The 25,272-nt window shown below is 34.8% G+C and overlaps 1 protein-coding gene across 8 annotated transcripts in view; it reads left to right on the forward strand.

The window, feature by feature from the left end:
* Positions 1 to 25,272, forward strand: part of CFAP54 (cilia and flagella associated protein 54) — a 103,001-nt gene that overhangs the window by 23,715 nt on the left and 54,014 nt on the right. For all 8 annotated transcript variants that reach the window (XR_012053494.1, XM_030261807.4, XM_072923234.1 and 5 more), the window contains 15 exons: positions 1,060 to 1,115; positions 2,071 to 2,199; positions 3,434 to 3,581; positions 4,376 to 4,453; positions 4,537 to 4,658; positions 7,934 to 8,107; positions 10,401 to 10,493; positions 12,873 to 13,058; positions 14,060 to 14,202; positions 16,225 to 16,372; positions 17,367 to 17,522; positions 19,192 to 19,314; positions 21,220 to 21,354; positions 21,792 to 21,888; positions 24,840 to 24,929. Coding sequence is in view for 7 of the 8 variants with exons in the window: in XM_030261807.4 (XP_030117667.4) it covers positions 1,060 to 1,115; positions 2,071 to 2,199; positions 3,434 to 3,581; positions 4,376 to 4,453; positions 4,537 to 4,658; positions 7,934 to 8,107; positions 10,401 to 10,493; positions 12,873 to 13,058; positions 14,060 to 14,202; positions 16,225 to 16,372; positions 17,367 to 17,522; positions 19,192 to 19,314; positions 21,220 to 21,354; positions 21,792 to 21,888; positions 24,840 to 24,929 (1,878 nt within the window). In the remaining variant the exon portion in view is untranslated. The remainder of the gene's footprint in view (positions 1 to 1,059; positions 1,116 to 2,070; positions 2,200 to 3,433; positions 3,582 to 4,375; positions 4,454 to 4,536; positions 4,659 to 7,933; positions 8,108 to 10,400; positions 10,494 to 12,872; positions 13,059 to 14,059; positions 14,203 to 16,224; positions 16,373 to 17,366; positions 17,523 to 19,191; positions 19,315 to 21,219; positions 21,355 to 21,791; positions 21,889 to 24,839; positions 24,930 to 25,272) is intronic.

A 25,272-nucleotide genomic window follows, 5' to 3' on the forward strand; every position in this document is an offset into this window, starting at 1 on the left:
AGTAACTAGAGAGTAAATGTTAAGGATCTTATTAGACCATATCTAGAAACAGAAGGTAATGATAATAGTTTTGCACTTTTGGAAATAAATATTGGGAAATGACTATTTTGTTATTAAGGTAGAGTAGGTATTGTTTTTGTGGTGTTATGAAAATCATAAGGTTCTTAGAAAGAATAAATGAGAACCTAATTGTAGCATCCCTTCTTTTTCATTCAGTTTCAATATGTCTTTTTGAAGGAAAAATAAACGCTGGATAGGAGCCATTGGTCAAAACAGGCTGACAGTCAAGCACATGCTTGTGCTGAAAATAACCTATTTACTCAATGAATACTAAGTGAACACAATTTTTCTTTTTTATGAGGAAGAGACAGTGAACAAGCAAAAAACAGGCATGCAAAAGTGGCACAGGGAGTGACTAGAAGGTTGCTCCTCTGAAAGCACAAAAAAAATTATTTCAGCAAAGAAATGAAATTAGAGAGTTTAACCAGGAACTAAAAAAATTTCTCTTGTTTTGAAGAGGGAAACATAGGTTTGGATGTAGTCTTCATAAATGAAAGTAATTTAAACAATCAAAGAAAACTTTTAAAAGCTGATAATACTGCTTCAAGAAATATTAAAATGAAATAATATTTATCATAATAATATGACCTCTTATTCTTAAAAATTGTTCTATAAGTGAAATTAACTGTGAATTAGATAATACTAGCTTTGAATTGATTTTAAAATGGAGAATTTATATGAATGCTACAAAAATATGAGGAACTACAGAATAAGTCCTAGTTTCATTAGCTTGGATATGATGTGGCTATGAAATATATGGTACCTTTAAAATACAGTATTAGCTAATAATATCGTGTATTAGAATAACTGTACATACATTGCTGTGTGTCTAAGCCCTGAAAAGCTCTTCAAAGAAACAATATAATTACCTCTCATATTTAAACACTGAAGAACAGAATTATTGTCAGACTCCGAAATTAGAAGTAGAGCTGATTGAATGGTACTGAAATTTACTGGATTTATTTGATTTTCACTTCTGCTTTTCTTCCTATAAAAAAGGAGGAAGTGCTTCTCTTTTGCAAGACGAAGCCTGTGACATGCCTGAAATACTGATGGTAACGTCTAATTTATCTTCATTGATACATTGATTTTGAATAGAATAAGAATACTGCTTGAAGCCTTTCATATGATTTTGTATGTAGTTTCACAAAGATGAAATATTTCATGCAATCCTATTAGTGGAGTGGCAAAAAAGGAAAGACATTTTTTCCAATTAAATGAAATTTGAAAATTTTCCCTGTGTCTTTCTTATCAGTTCTTTTTCTGGAAGGGATTGTATTTGAAAGTTTTTTTACAACATGATCATAGTGATTTCCACTGTATACCTTTTTCTTTGCCAATCTGTAGTACCAGCCTTAAATGATTCAATGCCCCATTTTATTAAGATGGTAGAAATTTTAGTCCTTGCTTAATTTGGGGAAATATTTTGGGTTGTGTTTTTGCTTCCTTCTTTTTATAAGGATCATGTGGAATACATGAAACATCCTGAGTGTCCTTGCTTTTGCTCAGCATTTTGCAGAATTTTCAAATCAAATGACTTACTAAAGCACGTTAAGGACAAATATGTGTTAGCCTGAGGATTCAGGAGTGTTGTCAGTCATATATCTTAATGCTAACACATATGGACAGGGTTTAGTTCAGGGACAGTTTACTTAAAGGTGGTGTTTCCTGAAAAAACTGTGTTTTCTTAGTAGTGTTGAATGAACTATTGAAAAACTGCAAATACTATGTTCAATTTAATTCTTTAAGTTCCATCTTCCTCCGCTATAAACTGAGTAATATTTTTTTTTTGAGCTGAAGAAAAATCAACCCTCCTTGAAATTTAAAACATTGATATTAGTATATTAAAGTATGGGGAGCAGTACCTATGTAAAGATAGTCCTATCTATAGATGTAAAGATAGTTTTAAACTTCAACAGCTAAAAAGAAAAAGCACATTACTTTTGATCATCTATATTATAGTTTTTAATGTTGTCTAAGGAAATACGTTTATATGGGTTTTCATTTCAGAAAATGCCTTCAGAACAATTACAAATTGCTTATCAAATTCTTGAAAAAGCACTTAATGACATGAACACATCTCGGTTAATGACTCTTTTACCAGATGGAAAGTCGATATTTGACAGCTGCTGTACGAAGGTAAAGTTTACAAAAAGCTACACTGCAATAAAATCTATCAGTAATACATTGTATTTTGATAATACAAAGTTCATATTTTCTTGAAACTTAGAAATCTTAGCATTATCAAATGTACCTCATCTTACTGGCCCATGTAAGAAGAGACTAGAAAAAATATATCTCTGTGTATTAGTGTTGTGGTTTAACCCCAGCTGGCACCTGAGCCCCTCACAGCTGCTCACCCAGTCCCTCACAGTGTCCTGGGGGAAAGGTAAAAGCCAGAAAACTTGTGGGTTGAGATAAGGATAGTTTAATGGGAAAAGTAAAAGCTGTGCAAACAGGCAAAGCAAAACAAGGAATTAATTCACTGCTTCCCACAGGCAGGCAGGAGTTCAGCCAGCTCCAGGAGTCCCCATCACATGTAGCTTGGGTGACTGGGAAGACAAATGCTATCACTCGAATATCTGCCCCTTTCTCCCTCCCCAGGGATTATGTACTGATTGAGATGTTGTAGGGGCTGGAACATCCCTTCAGTCAGTGGGATCACCTGCCCTGGTTTTGCCTCCCTCCTCTCTGGTGGGGCAGTATGAGAAGCAGTGCTGTCACAGCCTTGATGCTGTGAGCACTGCTCATCAGTAATGAACACATCCCTGACATGATCAACACTATTTCCAGCACAAATCCAAACCACTACTCCATATCAGCTACTATGAACTAGCTCTGCCTTAGCCAAAGCCAGCACAAGTTGAAAGGGCATTTATTTCAATAATAACTATGAACTCCTTTAGGCTTTCTTTAACATTTTCTTTTGAAATAATGATAATATATTGTTTTATTTTATAAAATAAAAGCATAAATCCTTTTCATATTTATTGCTTGCAACTGTTTATTATCAAGATCAATTTTTGTTCTTGATGTGAGTTCAGGTTTTCTAAATATTTTCATTCAATATCAATATGATATTTGTTCTATGGATTGGTAGCACAGTAAAAGATAGTTTTTACAGTTTTGTCTTTATTATTGATCCAGTTTTCTATTGATTCTCAGATTTTGTCTAGTTCTCTTTGTCCATTATCTGTGCTGTCTCTGTCTGGTCACTCTCCTTTCCATGCTTTCTTGATTGACTGCATATTACACAAATGTGACAAATTTCAGTGTTTGTCAGTTTACTGAAATAATATCAATATCAAGAAAAATGCAGTAAGCTAAGTAATGGAAGTTTGTATTTGCTTAACTGCCACGTCCTATTTATTAGGTGGACTCAAATGATCAGAATTTGAATTCTGTTTTGGGATGTGGTGATGATAAAGCAGGAACCGATAATGGTTTTGTGACAGATTTACACTTGGAGCTCATTCAGGCCCAACATCGAGTAGCTGTGAAACTTCTTAAAATTACACAAGGTAGGTTTCAATAAACTTAAATGATCTTCAACACTCTATTAGAATCTTTTTTTTTGTGATATATTCTGTAGTACTAAGAAATAAAGGAGTATCTGCTTTCTGGAGAGGAGCTGATGTTGGACAGCTTGTATGCCACATATAGACAGAAATATACTGAACTTGCAGAATTTAGATTTATATTATTCTGGTCTGCAACTTCTACTTAACCAATGGGAGTTAAACTTTGCTGCAACTAATGGATTTCATTCCTAGACAGTTGGTTATTGTATTTTAGTTATAATACTAACTCTTACAATGCCAGTAAAGAAAAATGTTCTGCAGGTTTTTTATTTCTGTCATGCTAATTTTCTCTCTAGAGACTGACTTGAATATTTTATTCAATGCTCTTTGTAATTTGAACGTCTACTGCTGTGAAATTGTCTCTGTATGTCAGCAGATACTCCATTCTTGCCAAATGGCTCCTGAAAAAAACTCAGCTTGTTCTCATTCTTAGAGTGGTTTTGTTTTTTTTAAATTAAAACCTAGTATGAATTTGACACTGCAGAGCTACACTGTGACCTGCTCCCTATGATCAAACAAAACCTCTCTTTTTCTGTGGTGTTAATATAACTACTAAAGATGTTAGGCAGGAGGGTGGAATATTTTTAGTGGCATGATCTGTACGAGAAATTCCACTTGAACAAAAAAAAGAATGTGAGATGGAGCAGAGCTTTACTGTAAGACTACATATTAACCCCTCACTCAATTTTTTGCAATAGCACTATCAAATAACTTGGTATTTCCTTCCCACACAGGTGCTCAAGTTGTTGACAGAAGTCCTAAGTCTAGTAAGTCTCATGAGAAGAATAATGAATATTTCCAATATTTATCAGGTAAGACTTATTACTTAAGATTTTAGAAGTATAATAAATTATTGTCATGGTTTTATAAATGTCTTAAAATATCTGTTTTCTAGAGGAACTTATACAAAAAAAAATTAAAAGGAATAAGCTATCCAGAGCAATCTTTTTGATGCAAAAGGCTGCACAGAAGTTCCCTGAAGATTTAACTACTACTTCCCAAAGACAGCTACTGGAGGTAATAAAAAAAAACTTTTGATGGAACTTCTTTACCATTAGCACAGTTTTTCATGTTCTGTGTAATTAAGACATGTAATACTGCTTCTTATAAAAACAAGAAAAATGGAAGGAACTTGAGGGTCATTGTGTGTTTTTAACTTCTATTGTCGTTTTTTTTTCCTGAGAAGTTTCAAATAATAAAGTGACCTTAAAACAAGGAAAGAGTACATCCCCAAATCTTGTGCATACATGCAAATTTCAGGAAATCTGAGAATAGATAAGATCTTCTATACTGTATCTCCTGAATATTGCAGTTATGAACATAGACCTTGCCAAAATATCAGTCAGGTTTCCTTACTGTAACCTTTGACATTGTTCTTTTTTTGAGATCTCCAAGTCTTCTTAGAATACTTTAGCTGGTGATGATGACATGGACTTTAATTATTTTTTCTAAGAAAAACAGTTTAGATATTGGGATTTTGGAGTTATTGGAACTAAAAGCAGAGTCTTCCTGGGTTCGTTTCAGTCTCTTGAAATCAATTAGAGTATTTCCATTGACATTTGTGCCAGCACCTGTCCATGAAAATTGCCTGCTCATCAACAGGGCTTGAAGTTTCTTTATAGCCTGTACAACAGATAACAGAATCTGCAATTTTTCCATATAATATATAAAAGAGTATTTTAAACAAGGTTACTAGAAGTTGTTTTAAGTGCAAATTTTTCTTTTTAGTACAAATTTAGAAGTATAGAATATAAGTAATACATATATTTATTACACCAGAAGAATGCAAAAACTGAATAGATAATGCATACATTAAAAATACCTCTCATATATTTATAAAATATATGTTATTTATGAAAATAGTATCTGATTTTGTGATATAGTATGCAAATTATAACTGTAGTCACCAGTGAAGACTTACAAGTATTTCCCAAGAAATATCTGGTTATCCCAGATAAACATTTACTGAGGTCTTACACTGACCTTCACTATATTTTGCTTCTGTGCACTTTTCACCAAGAAAAATGTAGATAAAAAAAAATAGAATATATCTGCAGGTAGTTACCAGAAAATATCAGAATTTATTTTGTCTGGACTAACTTAGCATGAACTCTTTCGATATTTGTTTTATGATGAAATATTTAATTTTATGCTCAATTTATTTTTCTGCTAGAGGTGGATGATGCTAACTTCATAAGCAGCAAATCCATACTTTTATTTTCATGCTTTTGCTTTTTTTAAATTGTAGAGTTTCATATAGAATTGCATCTTCTGGTCTTTTCGCCTGTAATTAGCACAATATGCTACAAATCTGTTTTTATTATGTAGCAAACTATGAAGCAGTTTATTTTATTTTGAGAAGCATACAAATAACCATTTCTCATGCAGTAAAGAACTAAGTAGATATGGAAGCTTCTGAGTCATAGGTGCTTACTCAATTGCATCAAACTGCTTAATAAGCTGCTGTGCATTTTTTTTTATTTATTTCACAGTTGTTTAATTCTTTCTTCCTGTCCTATATGTCTAATTGGACATTCAAGGTTTTACAGAATTGGATACTCTGGTAGTTCTCATTGGCCAGTTGTAATATTGAATTTATGTGATTAAGTTAATATTATGGTGCAAGTCTATGACAGAGGCATGGATAAAATGTATTTTATCTCATGTCAAGCATTTGGGATTTTTATGATGACATTTGGCTTCCTCAACTGCACGATTATTCTTGCTCATCTTGCAACACCGCCACATTTATTATTTTCCAAGTTCTGCAATTACTGAAGTACAGGTCATGCAGTACCACTCTCAGTCACACCACCATCTTTATTCAACCTGGGAGCATTTTCACCCTTGCACTAATCAGAAATATATCCTCAGACAAGAGCGAATACATGATACTTTTAATTAAAAATGGTGTCATAGGACTGCTTATTGTGGAGAAGTATAGTTTTTAAGGAAACAATGAAGCTTCAAACTGCCGATTGCAAAAGTTGAACGGTTGTGTGATAGAAAGAGTCACTCTGTATCTTGTTCTTTATCTTGTATCCTTCCTGTAATGTGTCCCACTAGGGTGGATGCAACCCTAATCTACAGGGTGAAGGAATGAGGTGGAGTGGTAGGGCTGTGAAAATGATTAGCTATGCAAAAGGCTCTATTAAATCTTAGCTCCCTGTTTCACTCATTTCACCATAAACCTGAAATATTTTCATAATTTTTGGACATGAAATTCCAAGATTACTCAGTCTGTGATCTGACCCACTGTGGCGTAGTCTTCTGAACGTATGAGGACAGAAACAAAGAACTGTTAAGATGCAAGATTATAGGATTGTTACTGAATTACTAAAAACTTGGAATTTCTTTTTCATTTTATCTTTCAGACTCAGCTCAGCTTAAATCCTTGGTCCAGTGTAGGGTACTAAAAGGCTTTAAATAAAATTTCTAGTTGTAGGAATATGTAATTTCTTGTCTCTACACAAAATGTAATCCTTGTTAATCTCTGAGAGTTGGCCTTTTTGGCTTTGATTTGCACTGAACAGCTGCCACAATAAAGATGCAGAACTACTATGTTCTTAATGTTAAATTGCCAAGTTAAGTTTCTCTTGAACTGGCAGTGAAATCAAGGTGAAGAAACCTACCAATTTGCTATTCAGTCAAGTAAGAAAAAAGTGTAGCCTTGATCTCCAACCAAATGGCCACATAATAACTGTGTTCAGGGTGTCCGCGCATCTTTGACAGCTGACTGTCAGTCAGGTTTCAGCTGTCTACAGATAAACAAGAGAAAAATGGCTTAGCCCTACTTTTTCTGGACCCACATTCTCCACCCTTTTCTTTATTTGTAGACTTTATTTTTCCCCCTCTGTTTCTGAAGTATAAAAAATTCAGTCTAACTGCTTCTACATTTCCTCTAGAAATTCCACAGATTAGGTTTCTAGCTCTCTCCTAAACAGGAGTTGGTATCTTTTTTGTTTCTTGTTGGAGTTAAATGCTGGCTGGCACTAATTGCTTATCAACATATGTGATCACTCTCTTTTTTCCTATAGGTTCTTCTAAAATTGGATATGCTTCTTTCTTAGGTAGCCCCACATTCTCTGATTATGAAATTAATCTGAGTATTTAAGCTTACACAAAGTACCATTCTTCCTCATTTAGGATGTAGGATAATATGAAAAGCTACTGAAAGTTTTCTACATAGCAGTGAAATTTTCTATTACACCTTGAAAACAATGTATAAAATTTAAATCTGGCTGATTGTTATATTTTAATAGTTTTGTCTTTTGTTTTTATTTCAATCATAGGAAGCACTAACTTTAATTGAGCAAGTTGAAGCTGAACAAGGTGCATTGTATCGCAGTCTCAAAGAAGCTATGAGCAGCAAGAAAAAAAGCAGTACTCCTCCTCCTCCTCTGTTACTTTGTAGATCACATTGCTCCATGACATTTAAACCAGCCCCATTTGATTCAGATATTCAGGTAATGTTTTTCATGATGACTGCATAAGAAATAGCTAAACCATGCACAAGAGAAAAAGTTGTTTCAACAGTGCTATACCAACACATTTTTCTTTGTTCCTGAGAGGATTATGTTATTGTGACTTAATTAAGTATCCCTTTTTTTTTTTTTTCTCTGTGAGTCAGTTTTGCTCTGTGACTCACTGTTTTGATGTTCACATCTGCATGAGACTTCTTAAACTTGTGCATCATGTCCCTTGATGCTTCTGTTGTCTAATACTTACTTATTCCATATATCAAAAGCAAATTTTCTTGCGTAGGGGTTGACATACTCCTAGTTACCCGCTGAAGAGAGACAAGACTGTTGCATCATGTATGCAAAAAAGCACAACACTGAAGTCTCTATTAATGAAGTGTTGAAGTGACAGAGTTCACGTGGAAATAATCCACTTTCTGTTGAACACATAGAATCACTATGGACTATGTGGATGATAGAGGGTATTAGGAGAGGTCTCTTGTCCAACCTTCTGCTTGAAGTAGGGCTGGCTGTGGGACTAAAACACTTTGCTCAGAGCTTTATGCAGTCAGTTCTGAAAACTTCCAAGATCGACAAAACTTCCAAGATTAAGCTTCTCTGGAAAGTGTGTTCCAAAAGGGCAACATGCTCATAGAAAACTTCTTATGTACAGTTGGAGTCTCCCTTGCTTCAATTTAGATTTATTGTTTTTCCTTCTCCTACCATGCACTACTGTGAAAAGTAAATGGCATCTACTCCTCTCCCTTCCTCTGCTAATCAAGTAATTTTATCACAGAAGCCAGTCATGGTGGTCAGCCCTGATTTGCCCTTAGTAAATCCCTTCTGGCTGTTGTAAATCACCTTATTCTCCATCCCTTGTCCAGAAAGGATTCAAACAGCCTGAAGTATGAAAAATTCATTAGCTGCAGTTTTCTGGAGAAAGAAATTTACATACTGATTTTGCAAGCTTCTTCAAAATAATCATGTGTATACACCCAGTAGAAACTCAAATCTTATTAATTATGGTAAGAATATTTCTGTGAACAGTTGTTTCATAACCGGCAGTTTTCTTGAAGTTTTATTACTAAATTTCAAATAATTATATTAGGGAAAAGTTTATCATTTTTGTCCTTACTGAATCTAAAATAAAACTTTAAAAAACCTCAAACTTTAAAGTTTGGTAGTTAATTTCTTTTAGTATGTGTTCCAACTTCTTTTTGTTTGATATAGGAGGGTGAATGCAACATCTTGGGCCGCTAGATGGCGAAGTGTGATTATTATTCTTATAATTTGAGGCCAGGTAGTCTAGAAGACATTTTTTTTCTGAAGTTAACACATAGCTGTTGAGCAGACAGGAAAGGTATTTTTTTAATGTAGAAGTTGTTAACTGAATACTTCAGGTTTAGTTAGTTTCTTAGGATAAAAGTGTGCCTTGGATTTAATTAGACATATATTGTTCTTGTACTAGGAGTCAAAATACCTGAGAGATTTTCAGATTTTAAGGCTCATTTGATGAAAATAGTCTCCATTTCAGTAACACCTTGTGAAAAACAGTCAACAGGGAAGCATCAACAAATGTCATAATTTAGACTTCTGTAAGGCCTTTGATATGGTCCCACATGACATGGCTGATCTCCAGATTGAAGAGACATGGATTTGATGGGTGAATTGCCATTCTGTGGATACAGAATTGGCTGGATAGACACAGCCAGAGTTGTAGTCCATGGCTCTATGTCCAGGTGATGGTGATGAGTGGGGTCCCTTAGAGCTCACTCTTGGGACTGATGCTCTTTAGTACCTTCATTGATGACAGACACTGAGAGTGAGTGCAGCCTCAGCAGGGTTGATGACACAACAGAAGGAAGGGATGTCATACCTGCATTTGTTTTGCCTGATTTTAAGGATCTGTCCTCAAGTAGTTTGCTAAATAGGAACCCAATGCCAACTTTGGAAGAATACCATTGCAGGGATAATAATGGATCAAGGATGAATAATGGATCTAGGTGACTTTAAATCTATGACTCGTAGAGTCTGGGCTGTGGGATAGCATTGAGGAATAGGTAACTCAAGGTGGGGTTAGGTAATGGAGAATCATCTGTTTTTATTGCCACTAGTAGTATATCTAGTTTTCCAGCTAAATAAATTAATTGATGTTTTTAGTGCAGTTAGACTATACTTCTTTTAAGTAAGTAGAGTGTTTTTACAGAGACTGTTTTCACAAAATATGTACATTCTGCATTAGGCAAAAATTGGAAACAATACTGTGCATCAAGTAATTTTGTTCTCTTTTTCTTTAAAGGTTTCATGGTATTCTATTTTGGGCTCTGTAGCAGGGGGAAGTAATACGAAAGTAAGGTTAAATAGCAATAAACTTCAAAATTCAGGAGAACAGGTAAGACAGAGGTAAAACTTGTTTAGTTAATTCTCTCTTCCTGTTAAAAAATCCTACTCTAAATCTTTCTGTCTGACACATTTTTTAAAATCATGTAACTGGTTAAGCCTTTGACAAACTCTTTTGTCTTTACACCAAAAAGCTTCCAGGAATCTTTTTTGAATAAGAAAATAAATTACTCAAAAGCTTCAAGATTTAAACAAATCTGTACCTTGTTATAAGTATATTTATTTTTAGTAATATCTAAGAAATGCCAAAGCAAAAGAACGTACATGAAGTATTTCTAGAGTGTGCTCCAGACACTACTCTTTCCAGGAATTCAAAAAAAGAGAAATTCTTAACAGATAAAAATTTGTTATTCTTCTTAATTGTGTAACTTCTATCAACTATTTCTTCTAAACAAGACATTGCCTTACTTAATGCTGCTAGCATGATACTATAACTTTTTAAATAACCTTCACATTCAGACACAGTTTAGTTCTAGGTTCATGCTCTTTCCCTTTCATTCTGTAAATGTGGTATGGTGAATCATCCCACACATCTTTAATTACTTATGGCTGATCATGTTGACTGTGTTGGTACTTCTATGTTACTTGTTCATTACAATTGGAGCTTTAATTTATTGGAACTTTTTTGTATGTTTGTTTATTTGTTGTTTGGTTTTGTATTTTTAGGTAGGTTGTTGTTTTTTTTTTTTCCTTTGAAACACATCCTGGTGTTTCTGCACAGACTGAGAAAATTCTGGTTTTCATTCACTCTTGCCTGCTATTGCATTGTCCTCCTGTATGACAGCAATGAACCATCCAAATACTGTGCATTTTGTGATTTAAGAAAAGAGCAAGAAAGCTTCAGCATTTCCTTGTCAGCTTCTGTAGTCTAACCCTTCACTGATCACCTCAGTGATCATTTTTGCATCTGGAATTCTTTATTAAGAGTTCTGTTCTTTGTAGGGCAGGTCTCATGCTTTGTGACATAAAAATGATGTCAACCTCTTTTGCCTGATGTTTCAGGCTTTCCTGGCTTTGTAAGCAAGCGCTGTACTAACTCTGGTAGACTTGTGTTTAGTGATGGAGAGGGAATCTGCACCCTTTGTTCCCTGGCTCCTCTCCTTAAGGAAAGTGTATGAAAAGAGAATGTGTGTGTAGTACTGGCAGTAGAGGCTTTGATGTTATTCCTGATGCTCTGATCATCAAATCCACAAAACTGAGCTTTCTGTGATGTTTAGCAAGTTAGTTTCAATATTTCATCCCATATCAAGTGAATTAAGTGTTTGACAGGTGACTTTTGCAACCACTGCCAGTTGTTTTTTCTGTGAATTTGCTGCAGTCCATCCAAGCCACTGACCATCTTAGCTCTGACAGGCACTGGAGACACACAGACCTGAAGTTAACCATACAGCTCTGCACTGGAACTTCTGTTTGCTTTAGGATATGCTTTTGCAAAATGCTGATCTGCAGACAAAGTCTCTATCTGCTGACTTCAATAAAAAATGTTTAGAGTTCTTGGGGATAGAATAATCTATCAACTTATCATAAAGGGATATTGCAGACTGTTGTACACTTATTTCTGGTCTGCTAGTTCAGGATTCAGCCCCAGCATCCTCGAGGGATTTCAGTTTTTTAAAGGTCATTATGAAGGACAGACTGTTTGAATAAGAGCATTGTGTTGATGCTGCATTATGATGATCTTGATGCTCATATTATCTTCCATCACTGTCACTTGTTTCTTGTTTCAAGACCCTTGAAGTCTTTAAATCTTCCTTGTGTAAGTCAGCTTAGTCACAGAGAGGAAGGTGGAAAATCCTCTTAGGAGTGAACCATGATGTTCAAGTGGAGGTATACAATTACTTGAAGGAAAAACGAAGATCTTGAAAGTATGTTGTTTGCTTCACAGCTTCCAAAATGCTGTTAATGGTGCTGAAAAGAACCAGAGATATCTCTGTCTATATCTGATACAAGAAGGTGCCATGTATGAAGGAGAGCAGTATGGTCTTTGTCTGGAAGTGCAGCTCAGGGACGGAGTGTTTCAGCTCAGTGACTGCAAGCATGGGCAATCACTGTGTGAATGTTCAAATGGATACAAGTATCTTAGAAAAACATCAGGTCCTGGTGCTTAACTGTTCTCTTAGGTTATGTGCTCTGTGTACACATCAGCATTCCAGAGAAAACTGATCTTTTTTTTCACCTACCATATAACTGTTTTCTCATTGTTTTCAAGAATTTAATACAAGAATCTAGTATATTATGTGCTATTAATCTGGATTGTACTTTGACTGTATCCAAGACCTTTAAATAGTTTGTTTAATAATAAAAGTTTAGAATTTGAGATTTGTTTTGGTATGTATGGTGAGTCTAACTAGAAAACTATTTTTATTGGTAGATACCGGCAGATGGGAAAATTCTCTTAGAAGTACAAGGGTTAGATGCCAATGAGAAATACATATTTGCCGTCGCAGCATATTCTTCAGATGGAAAACTTATTGGGGATGCCATTGGGCAAATGACTAAGCCAATCCTTGCCTATCCACCCCTTTCTGCTACTACTGTTCGAGCATATCTAACTCAGGTAGGGTTAGAATATGGTAATGGACACCTACTTTCATTTGGTTGTAATTACTTGTTTTCAGTGGCTGATCTAAAACTGCATCTGGTAACAGCTTGAGACCTTCTGGCTGAAAGCTTGATAAGCACAAATCACAATTCTACAATTTTAACATAGAAATAGTATATCTAAGTAAGTTCATTCTTAATTCAAAATTATTAGAAGTGTCAGGTTAAGTGAAAAGGACTCGGATATTTTCTCACCTTTCTATGTTTTACAGTCTGCATTTAACTTCTTTCTTTCTTCTTTTTTTTTTAATAATCTGCGTTTTTTTCATTTTTGTGGTTGAGACTAAGTACTAGAAATCATCTTGTTAGACACTATGGAATAAAAAATGTTATTGAACTTAGCAGATATCAAAGCCAACAATTTTCATATTGAAATTAGTTTTGTAGTATCTTGTGAAACACCACAAAGGTTGTCAGATCATTATAATTTTCTGTGCTCTTACAAAAGGGTATTTAAATCAGATTGTGACACAGAGAAAAGTGAAATTGTCTAACCATATAGAGAGATCATGGAGAACAGTTAGAAGCTTACGCTGAAATATTTCAGTGTAAGATGTATCCACATGAATTTATGCCTACTTACTTGGCTTAGTTTACATCCTGCTATTCAGAGCAGAAGGGCATTCTGCAGTATTAGCAAAAGAAAAGTGGACCTAAATGAATTTATATGCCTTCAAAAGCTGCAGCACAATGCCTGTGAAGTTTTCCACACAGGGCTGTTAGAGTGGTCAGCAGTCAAGGACCCCCTTTGCTTTCTCTGATGCTAAATCTGAACCACACTAATATTGGTAGAATCTGATTATTGCTGCATGTATTTTATTCTACTTTGTCGGGATAGTCTTAGAGAAATTGTAAATTTACATGTTGTGGGTAGTTTTGAAACCTTATTTATCCTGTAAGTTTGTCTGGTTTGGTTATTCCATGAGTATGTCAACTCACTGTTTGTTTGTTTTGTAGGCAGCCTATCAGACGGGCAACTTTAGATTAGCCAGAGCAGCATTTTCACCAATGTGGGATTACTTTGTTTCAGTTTCTTCTCCGCTGCCTCCCAATGCAGCTGTAATTTCTGCAAGTACTAATTCGACTATATCTGAAAAAAGGTAATTGGTGAAACAAAATTAAAATAATAATTAATTATCTATCATTATGTTTTTATTATAGATGTGCACATTTTATTTAGAAGAGTTCCAAGTTGTGGAATTTTATTCAGGCTTGTCATATGAAAAACATTCTGAAAGAAAGGTTTCTAATTAGCGGAGGATTTTTGTTATTTATGGCAATGCTAATATTTACACACCTAATTCTTTATAATGGCTGTTTTCTTAAGATAATTGTGAAACATTTCCAAAGTAGGTACTAGTTTTGTGTGATACATTTTCACATGTAAAATGTATCATATGCATTAGGTTCTTGACTTTCCAATTAAGAGAGCAATAGATATCAGAGGTTGTGAACAGTTTGTCAAGAACACCAACCAAAACAGGTAAATGCTTGCTAATTTTGTTTTGGCGTGGCTATATAATGTGCCAATAATCTTTGCATATGCTAAATGGCTTTAAATATATTTAAAATTTATTATTTTATGAAAAAATTTCAAATGTTCAACCATCATTATAGAAGGTTTTCATTGCCCAGCCAGAAATTTTGTAGTTACATTTACTGAAATTCAATAGATCCAGGCTCAAAAATACATCAAAACTAAATTTATTCCCAGATAAAAGATACTTAAACAAAATAATAGACATGAAATATTAAAAGAAAAATAGTTTTATATGCATGTCAGCTATTTATGATTTGATAATGAATTAACATTCAATGTAACTGAATACAAATAATCAACTTGAGTGTCTGCCCTTCAAGTGCCGCCACATGTCTGATACCAGGCATACAAATGCACTGAGTCTTGATGTTACATGCCATAGCCATAGAAGCAGTTGGGATTTACACCCTGTGGACTGCATTGGTGCTGGCAGAAAATCACTGTACATACTATTTCATGGCTATGTGGGGTTTCTTAATCTATCCCTGGCCTAGGCAACAAAGCAGGAATAGTCATTGTGCTGTTTTCTGCGTTTGTTTTCTCATTACTATTTTTTCATTAGCAATTTTTTTAACACATTCAGCTCTAGAGATACCATTATAATGAGTCTATTTTCAGGTAAATCAGATGAAGACAGAAAATTTTAAGCAGCTGTGCAAAGCAGTTTTGGGATTTTGCTTTTCTGACAGTTATGGCCAAGGCTCTTTTTTTTTTAAAATCAATTAACGTGGAAGATTCTCACAGCTGCGGTATCAGGCAGTTTCAGTTTTACTGAGCAGTAGGTAAGAAATTGAATTCGCTAAAGGGACAGCAGAGGGAGTGTGAAGGAAAGGAAACCTCTGTTTCCAGCCAGAAGCCCTGGTGGTGGTATCTTGGTAATGTCAAGTGAGTGAATGTGTCTATTTGATCTTACTTCTCGAGTTTCAGTCTCTTTCAGGAAATACAATCGAGAAGAAGGAATTTATTGTTTGTACTTCAAAATCATAGGATTTTTTCTGTAACAAAAATATTAAAAAAATACAGCAAGTACAAATGCCCCTCTGTCCCCAGGAAAGGGGGAAAAAATCTAACCAAAAAATACCTTGACAGAAAAGCAGGCAAAAGAGAAGAGATTCTTTTGAGACTTGTAATACAAGACATAAGTGTTGAAAAGGAGCCTGTTAGTAATACTTAGTAACGGACTTCACAACTGCATGTATCATTGTCCGAATACAGAAGAACTATGTGTAAAAGGAGACAGGGAAAACAAATAAGCGGTTGCATCTGAAGTTTTCAAAGACAGGTCAAAATTAGTTTCACTGGATTAGATGATGAAAATAAGGAAAAGTCTTAGATTAGTAGAAAGTGGATAGCAATTTCAAAAGAAGTTGTATTTTTATTTATTTAGCTTTTAATTTAGAAATTCTAAGCAAATTTTTCAGTTTTATATGTAACTCTTATTTCTAGAAGAAATTATAGTAATCCTTTTTGTCCATAGTTTTAAAACTAAAGACTTCATTTTATTACAATGCAGTGTCAGGCATGCAAGATCTGAATCTTAATTAACATGTTTTTAACATTCTTTTGGTTTTGTGATTTATAGGTTACGTTTTGAAGCTGTATCTCAGACTTCTCCTATTACCTTGTACCTCTTTTTGAGGAATATATTTGCTGTTTCTGATATTAATGTCGTGGAAGGAGCACTTTTCTGTGATTCCATCTGTTCCAATGAGATGTTTTATAAGGAGCAAGTATGTGTGGTTTAAAATAATATACTGGATTTGATTTTACTTTTTCATCAGCTTTATTTCATCATTGCAAGATAGATGTGGCAATCAACTAATCCTATTTACAGAATACTCCATTTGCTGTGGGTTACATGGCCTTTCTTTCTGAAGTATTTCTGAAACTTGGTTATTTACATCCTGCTGGAATGATGGTGTCTGAATCAGTTATTGCCTAATCCAAAGCCCACAGATTCCTACTTAAAAGGATTTTTCTTGACTTCAGTGATGGTAGACTGTAATATAAGACATATAATAATTGTTGTTTTTTTCCCCATTAAGATCTACCTAGACTTTTTAATTTTAAACATTTATGCTATGTAATACATTATGTAATACGTGTATTTTAATTAAGATGACTTGTAACAGTGTTTCATGGTTTTAATATAGTAATATTTAATTTCAGAGTTTTTTATAAAAATGAAAAAAATGGCATGTTAATGACAAAAAACACCCTTTCTTTTTTATTTGGATAGTTAAGCTTTGCCTTCTGTTTTATTGCATTCCTATTCCATTCCTTTCTTTGCTGAAGTACTTGTAAAAAATGTGAGCAGTTGATTACTCTGTGGCTTTACAAGATAAACTCTCACTTGCAAGGACTGCAACATATAACTTGAAGGGAAAGGAAGGATTTATCCTTTCCTTGCCACCTCTGAGAAGCTAGCATGCGAAATTTCCACTCTGCATAGTTTGAGTTTATTAATCAGTCTCAATTTGTAAATTATATCAGCAAACTCAGAGGGCACAATTAGATAAAGAGCAATAATTTCCTTTAGTATCAGGAATAATGTGTTTTTTAGCATACTTCTAACAGGTGTAAATTTAAATTCATTCTTAAACTTTTATCTTACTTGCTGCTTATCCTGCTTTTTAAACTGCACTGACATATGTCTTCTTCCACTCTGAAATGATTTAAACAACAGAATGAATATTTAAATCAAAATGTGTTTTTCTTTTACAGGTAGCTAGATTAGCAGAATGTGAAAGAATGACTGTGGCAATTGAACTTAGCAACTGGTTGAATGATCCAAGTTACATCCTGCAGTCTGTTGTACAATGTTATGGTCTTCTTGCCCCACTTATTTATCACAAGATTTTTTTAGTGCCAGTAGTTCAGGTGAGAGCATTCTAAGACAAAGCAGCTGTCAGGGCCTGCAGTTATAGTGATTCAAACTAAACTTAAAATAGGCAGTACAGTTGGAGAGCTAAATATCTAGGCTTTGACTTTTAATAGCTGATGAAAGAAAAGCCTTTTAGAGATATATGTGTCCACAATGCATGTAAGTTTGGTGTAAGCTGCACAAATTCTGCTCTCAGATATGGTGAAGTAACGGTAGAGTATCAATTGTTTCTTTAGGGTAATTGTTGATATTTTAAACTGTAGCAGATCTACAGTTTAATCCTACAATGTAATTTCTACTTGAATGTTATTTGCAGATGGCAATTTTGAGGAAAGAAAAGCAGCATTTGCCTGTGGGGTTTTTTTTCCTTTTTATTATTTTTTTAAATTCAGAATGTTTGCTTCATATTCAGGTTTGTTTTCTTCTTAAAGAAAATAAAGCTATTCAGTGTTTTGACAATGCAGTCTTTAGTTTTCAGGCATGTGCTCCTTTCCAGAAGCAAGCACCTTCTCTTCAAAAACAGAAGTACATTTTATGAAACAGCAGATGTGGTTTTTAGATTCAGCAAGCATATGGTAGAAACATGCAAATCTTTTTCTTGTAATTAGGTAGCCTTTTTAGGTAGCATCAATAAGAGTATATTCACTCTGTGAGAAAGGATGAGGTGACTGCACTGTAGGTGAGGCACAGACCAGCAGCATCTGAATATGGCAGACAGAGCAGTGTGCTGGTAAGAAGATCCAGGACAGTCCAGAGAACGTGAAGTTATTGTGCTGGCCCAGGGTCCATCCAGGAGAAAAAGTCAGGAGGTGCAGGAATTGAAGCCGTAGGCTGGAGACAAGGCTACAGCACAGGTCCAAGGTCCATCCAGGAGAAAGAATTGAAGACCAGCGCAGCAGCTCCACAGCTCAAGCAGGGACTGAAGGCTTGTGCCTGAGCTTGATTTCCACTCTTGGGCTCCTGGGCAGAGGATATGAGGGGAGATCTCAAGTGGGGATGCTCAGGGAAGGACTGCTGGGCCACTTAGGGCCCTGAGAAGTTTTCAGGAATAATTAGGGAAAAAAATCATCTATTTGAATAGAGAGATAGCTTCTTGCTTAAGATGCTGTTGGCTGTGGTGTCCTGCTAAAGGTACAGCTAGCCACTGGAAATGGCTCATCTTTCAGATTTCTTAATTAAAGTTAAATAGTTTCTTAATTAAAGAAAAATAATTTAGCCACATGTTCTTTTCATTTCTGGTGGACAAAATTGGGGAAAGAAGTATTTTATTTTTTACAGCATACTGGAATTTTTTTTTTCATTTGACATTCTTACCATCTCAATATATTTTTAAACAGTCCTCCAGTAGGATTATCTCACTGAACTAAATATTCTTTAATTTCATGTTAGTTAAATCAGTAAAAATATCCATCATGTATCTGTATGTTAATATCTGGGATTTTATGGGAACATGTAATTTATTCCAAAAGACTGTGGTTGAAATCGTGACACAGTTCAATTAAATTGAAATTTTATTATTGGCATTTATACAGCTAATGTTTTATCCATTCATAAGATTTCAAAGGATTTTTAAAGTTTGCCATTAAATACAATGGGCTGTACAGAGGTAGAAGCTTGTAAGTATGCTCCAGACTCCAAATTTTGTTTTAACCCTTGTATTTACAGATCCTCATTAAATGCTTGGCTGTTCTCCAAGAAATTCCAAGTGCTACTTTGCAAAGGAGACAGGAAGGATATTATGAGAGTATTCAGCATATGATAGCTTGTGCTTCATATCATACAGCAAAGGTATGGTGTGTATTTTTGTGGTTACCGCTTAATTTGAGATATAGTTCTTGTAATTTTGAGGAAAAAAAGAGAAATTTAGTAGGTTGGTCTCCACAATGATATCTTAGAGAACCAGCAATCTTAAATAATAAAGGCAATTTATAAGTATCTTTGAATCAGCGCATTTTTTATAAAAATGACATTATGACTTTTTACTATTTATTCGAGAAATAGTCTATTAGTCTGTGTCATTAGAGCTACATTTTATGTGATTTGTGTAATTTTATATTTAAAGTAGTACTATTTTCAATAAAACATACATGTAATAAGTTTAAAACTTTATTTATTGCAAATAAGCCATATTTGTAGTTTTAATCAGATTAACATATCTGTTTTAGTTGCTAATTAGATACAAGAGACTTTATACTGTTTAGTCTTGCATGCTGTCAAAATCACCTTGACTTTCAACCATAATCTATATCTGTAGATGACATTTATGATTCAGATACTCAATCTATTTAGTGAGATAAGGAGAAACACGGTACTGGATTTTTTTCCCTCATGTATAGGGACATCCTGCAATTTATGACTCGCTACTCTAAATGTGTGATACTGAAAAAGTCATCTTTCCTGTAGCTTTGGGTGCACCTCAACTAAGAGCTCATACTGAAGCTGAGCTGTGGCTAAGGATTTGAGGAATTCCCCCATGCTGGGTCTTTGTAGGAGCTGAATCTCCGTGCTAACCTCACAAGACCAGATCAGTATCAAATAACCCTAAAAATGCTCTGCAAGGCCAGCATGGCTGTGAGGCCAGGAGCCAAGGGCAATGCCATGGCTGGCAGAGCAGCACTTGGTATCGAGGTTCAGCCAGGCATCCAGATGATCAGGCAAATTTGTGGTGATGAGGCAAGTCAGATTTGAAGCTGGGAAGTCAGCCTACAGGTCAGGATAAGGCCTGGTGAGGTGGCTAGAGTCAGACAGCCCAGCAAGCTGGTCCATCACGATGGGAACAGTATGAGGTCAAGCTCAGGAGTTGGTCTATGGGCCAGATACGCAGTCTGGTGGATCCATTGCCACATCCAGGCATGACTTGCACCAAGCTGGAGACCAACATTCCTGCCATATAGCAGCCAGCAGGAACTGTAGGCTTAGACTTGAACTGAGAGGGAGCTTCTTGCCCCACGGGCATAGGCCCCAGGTGAATGCTATCAGGGCCAATAAAGCCTATTAGAAGCCTTAAAACCTTGATTAAGTGTGTGTTTGTTGTTAGATTCCTCAGCTAATTGACTACCACTTATATTGATGATTTTTTCTCCTTAGAGATAGCATTTCAACAGGATAGCATGCAGAATAGCAAAGAGAATGAGTGAATTGAAAATGCTCCTCATTAAAGCGTGGTATATGTTTTTCTTTTGACTTACAGTCAGGTCATGTACTGTGTTTATCCTAAGGTAATCTATACACTTGGGATCACAAAGGCAAAAATCTTAATGTGAAGTTAGCTTGCACATAGTAGAAGCACTTGGGCCTTTAGACGTCTATCTTTCACTAATACAGTTGGGATTTTAAAATGTGTGCTTGATACCAGAGAAGCAAATGAGGATCGTTTAGTTACCCTTTATGTTCTTTGATAGCAGTACTGCCTAAGCACAGGGAGTGTCAGTCACAGCAATAGATACTTCTGGGTAAATCTTTCTATTCTCTGAGGGATGGACTAAGTAGAAGTAGAACACATAGATAACATATCTGCAATTCCAATTATTTTACATGGCTATAGTCCTGGGTTTTTTATTAAAAGAAAGTTGCATATTGAGTAATTAATTTCTATTTGTAATATTCATGCATTTTGACAATTATAAGTAGACAGTAATGAAATATTACATATTATGTAAACAAAAAATTGTATAACAGATGATTCTTTTATAGGTACTACATTCATGGAAAGAGTATGAACTTTCAGCAGTTATCATTAACTATGGGAAAAAATTGTTGATCTCACCAGGAGTTTCACCTGGCCAGTCAGGAGGTGTGAAAACTGAAGAAACACTCACTGGCAAAAAGGTAAAAGTAGTTGTTCTGGGTTTTGCTTTTTCTCTAAATTCTGTATTCTATTATTTGAAGACTAGATTTATTAATTTTTTTGTTCTAGAATCATAGAATGGTTTGGGTTGGAAGGGACCTTAAAGATCATCTATCTCCAACCCCCAGCCTCGGGGGGCAGGGACACCCTCCACTAGACTGGGTTTCTTAGTGCCCCATTCAGCCCAGTCTTGAACACCTCCAGAGATAGGGAGTCCCAATGTTTGACAAAATATGCTGTGCTAAAAAAATAATGAACGTAACTTTAATTTCATCAGAAAAGAAAAATGATACAATGTTGATGAAATTATAAGATATAGATTTAGAAGGCTTGTGATCTAAGCTAAATTCCACTATTGACAAGCTGGTTTTAGTTAAGTTGAAGCTAAACTTTCATAACAAAGTATTCAATATTTCAGAGACGTTCCTCAAGGGCATCCCATTTAGCTGCAATGGCAAAAGCAGCAGAAAATCTAAATACTCTTGAATCAAGTCTCCTCAAACTGACAGAACCAGGTGGGTGTATTGTTGAAACACATCTTATCTTTGTCTATGGAGTTTTCTATGGTTTGTTTGTAAAAAACTACATTTACTGAAGTACTTTTATTTCTCATATCGTCCATGATGACTCAACCAAAGCAATAATGATCTTGGTAATGATCACCTGGTAGAGATGTGTGTATTTATATTTTTGTAATTTCCACTGGAACACTAATTTCTTCTTTCAAATGAATATTCTTTTGTGAACAGTTCTACAAATATTTATGTTCTCCCAATCTGTTTTAATTGGATTCCATGTTATTTTAGGTTTCCTTTATCTTCTTAAATCAGAAAATGCAGCGGCAAAGACCATTTATAGCTGTCCATTTGTCCATTTATAGTTGTCCATTTATGACTGTCCACTTATAGCTTGTCATTACTACTACCAATGCTAGTAGTAATGACCACTGCAGGAAATTTTAGTGGAGAAAACTCTCTCTGAAGACAATTAAAAGAAATTGTCCTTTTTGTGAGGGAATTGTGTGCATATCAGTATTTAACTACATTTTAACTCAGGAATGAAATAAATGTATTTTAAATTATCTTGGAGCCTGGATCAAGCACAGTAATTTTCTGGCTAATAATCCTGCTAAAGTTAGATGAATTAAGTAAGAATTATAAAGAAAATTTAGTTATAACTTAATGTCAGAGATACCACTTATTTTTTCCCATTATATTTACATGGCATCTTGTACTCCTTGGAACCTGATAGAATTGTAGAGTAGCATAGATTGGAAGGCATTTCTGGAAGGTATTTATTCCAACTCCCTTCTCAAAATGGGTACAATTAGCTCAGGTTGCTCTGAGGCTTGTCCAGCCAAGTTTTGAATCTTTCTGAAGAAAGAGATTTCATAATCTTTATGGGCAACCTGTTCTGATAGTTAATCACTCTTATGGTTAGAGAGGTTTTCTTTATATGTGTTTGGTATTTTCTCATTTCTGGCTTGTTTCAATTGCTGTTGTGCTATCAGTGAGGACAGTCTGTCTCCACATTCTGTATTCTTCCTGTTAAGTAGGTGTAGATTCCTCTAAGCCTTCTTTTCCTATGACTGAATAAACCCAGTTCCCTCAGCCTCTTCATGCACTATAGCTCCTTATCTTGGCTGTCCTTCTCTTGACTTACTCTGCTATGTCGGTGTCTTGAAATGACAGTGCCCAAACCCAGGCACAGTAACGTAGATGTGGTCTCACAAGTGCTGAATAGATGACAATAGTCATGTCCCCTGACCTGCTGGCCATGCTGTCTCTAGTATAGCCCAGTATGCAGCTGGCCTTTGCTGCAAGACCACACCCCTCTTGTTCTACTTATCATCCATCACCACTGTATATACATTTGCTCAGAAGAGAAAGCATTCTTGTGGAAAATAGGATAAGGGTGATGGAAAAATTCCATTAATCTGTGCAATAATCCTTGATTTTTGCTCACATTGATGCCTACATTCCTGCAGAACAAGTCACATAAGAAAAGGATTCTATAAGTTAATTGAAAATCATATTCATTACTTAATAGAAAGTTAAATTAATGGATTGATCAGTTAGAAAAAACCCACATTTTCAGTAGCTGGCAAATAATTGATCACTAAAGTCTGCTCTGTTGTTGAAAAAGCCTATTTGTCAATAGTTTCAGGATACAAATTGAGAAGAAGCCTTTTGGTGTGGCCATGCAAAGCTTACAGCTGTCCTCACGAATATGTATTAATGGTTTAGGGCAATGTTCATACCTGTATGGCATGCTGTTAAAAATGTTTTGGAAAAAGCCTTGTCAGAGGAAATCTTTATAATTGGATCAACACTTAGCATTCCATTGATGATAGTCTACAAGAAAAATGGAGAAGAGCTGAATCTGCTTCTTTCAAAAGAAGAGTAAAACAAAATATTTCACACACAGTACAATTTAAGTTCTAAAATTTCAAATCTTTTCCCATTAATTTTGGGACATATTTTTCTTTGTGAAAGTTCTTATTTGGAGCAACGTATTTTTGAACTTGTCAAATTGGAGAGAGTACTAAAAAAGGGTGTCCTAAAAAGAAAATTTTAAAAAGTCTGCTTTTCTTGCTGGCTGTTCTACTTAATTGGATATTAATTACATTCAACAGACCTAAACTGACTGCTCTCATTGGAGGTTGTAGCTATTGATCCACAATTACAACTGGTTCCAGAGTGCATTTTTAATCTTGATTTTTTCAGGGATTTGCTGCATTGATATTTTTCAACCACAGGAGTTGTCAAAGCAAGAAATTTGTAGGCTGTTTTTCTTTATTAAGGCAAAATAACAAGTAGTATATGTAACATTGTTTTGGTGCTCATCAGCTGGTAATGCTGTTGTGTTTAACAGCATTAAGTTTGACCAGAAGCATTAACCAGAAGTTTGAATCCAAGTTATTGTCCTATATATTATGTATGCTATTCATATCTGTGTATTCTATATAAAGTATATTATTTATAGAATATAAATGTATTTCTGTATGTATATTTTTGTAAATATTTAGCTTAAGAAAAAAGAATTCTCTACCTACTTACATTATCCATATGTAGACTATGAATGTAAGCATTAGTCAATAGCAGTATCATGAGATGAGTTCTTGCTGTATAGACTTAAATAAATTTTTGACATGTCCTTTCTGCACATTCTTCTCCTCATGTGATTTTCATGGCTCTTTGTTAGAACTCTGATGAACTCCAGACATCCTCTGTATTAGTCTTGTAGCTGTAAGTTCATCAGTCACATCTGTAAGCTCTTACTTAAATTGTACAGCTACTTACATTAGAAGAAAAGAGCAAGCATTTGAATTTCTCTCTGGATGACAATGAGAGATTTAAAAGCAACCTCTGTGCTAGAGAAGGATTTTTTTGTCAGTCCTAGGTGGTGTTTCTATTGTATATTCTCACTGCTTTTCATAATGGATTTCATTTGGTTGTTGATGCAGGTCCTGGAACACAGCTTACAGGAAAGGAATCGCCTTTGTTCCTCTACCCTGTAATTTCATGTTGGACATCAGAGCGTGCTTATATTAATTGTAAGGGCTCCTTTACTTCAGAAAGTTGCCACTAAAGCAATCTCATTCTTGTTTGGAATAAGCTCTTGGGAATGTTACCTTCATTTGGTTCTCAAATATACAAAATCTAGTGAAACATAGCTTATAAAAAGTTCTCAGTATAAACACATTGAGAAGTGAATGCAACCAATTATTTGGGGTGTTGATGCTAGATATAAAAATATTAATATTTTAAATTTAATAATGCTTGTTTTCTAATAATCTTGGAAACAAGTAAATTTAAAAAATGTGCCACATTTTCAAATATTCTCTTTGTGTGGAATGTTCTTTTAAAATTGCAATACCCCATTTCCACATAATTTTT

The sequence above is a fragment of the Taeniopygia guttata genome, chromosome 1A (genome assembly GCF_048771995.1).
Source record: "Taeniopygia guttata chromosome 1A, bTaeGut7.mat, whole genome shotgun sequence".
NCBI classification, from domain to species: Eukaryota; Metazoa; Chordata; class Aves; order Passeriformes; family Estrildidae; genus Taeniopygia; species Taeniopygia guttata.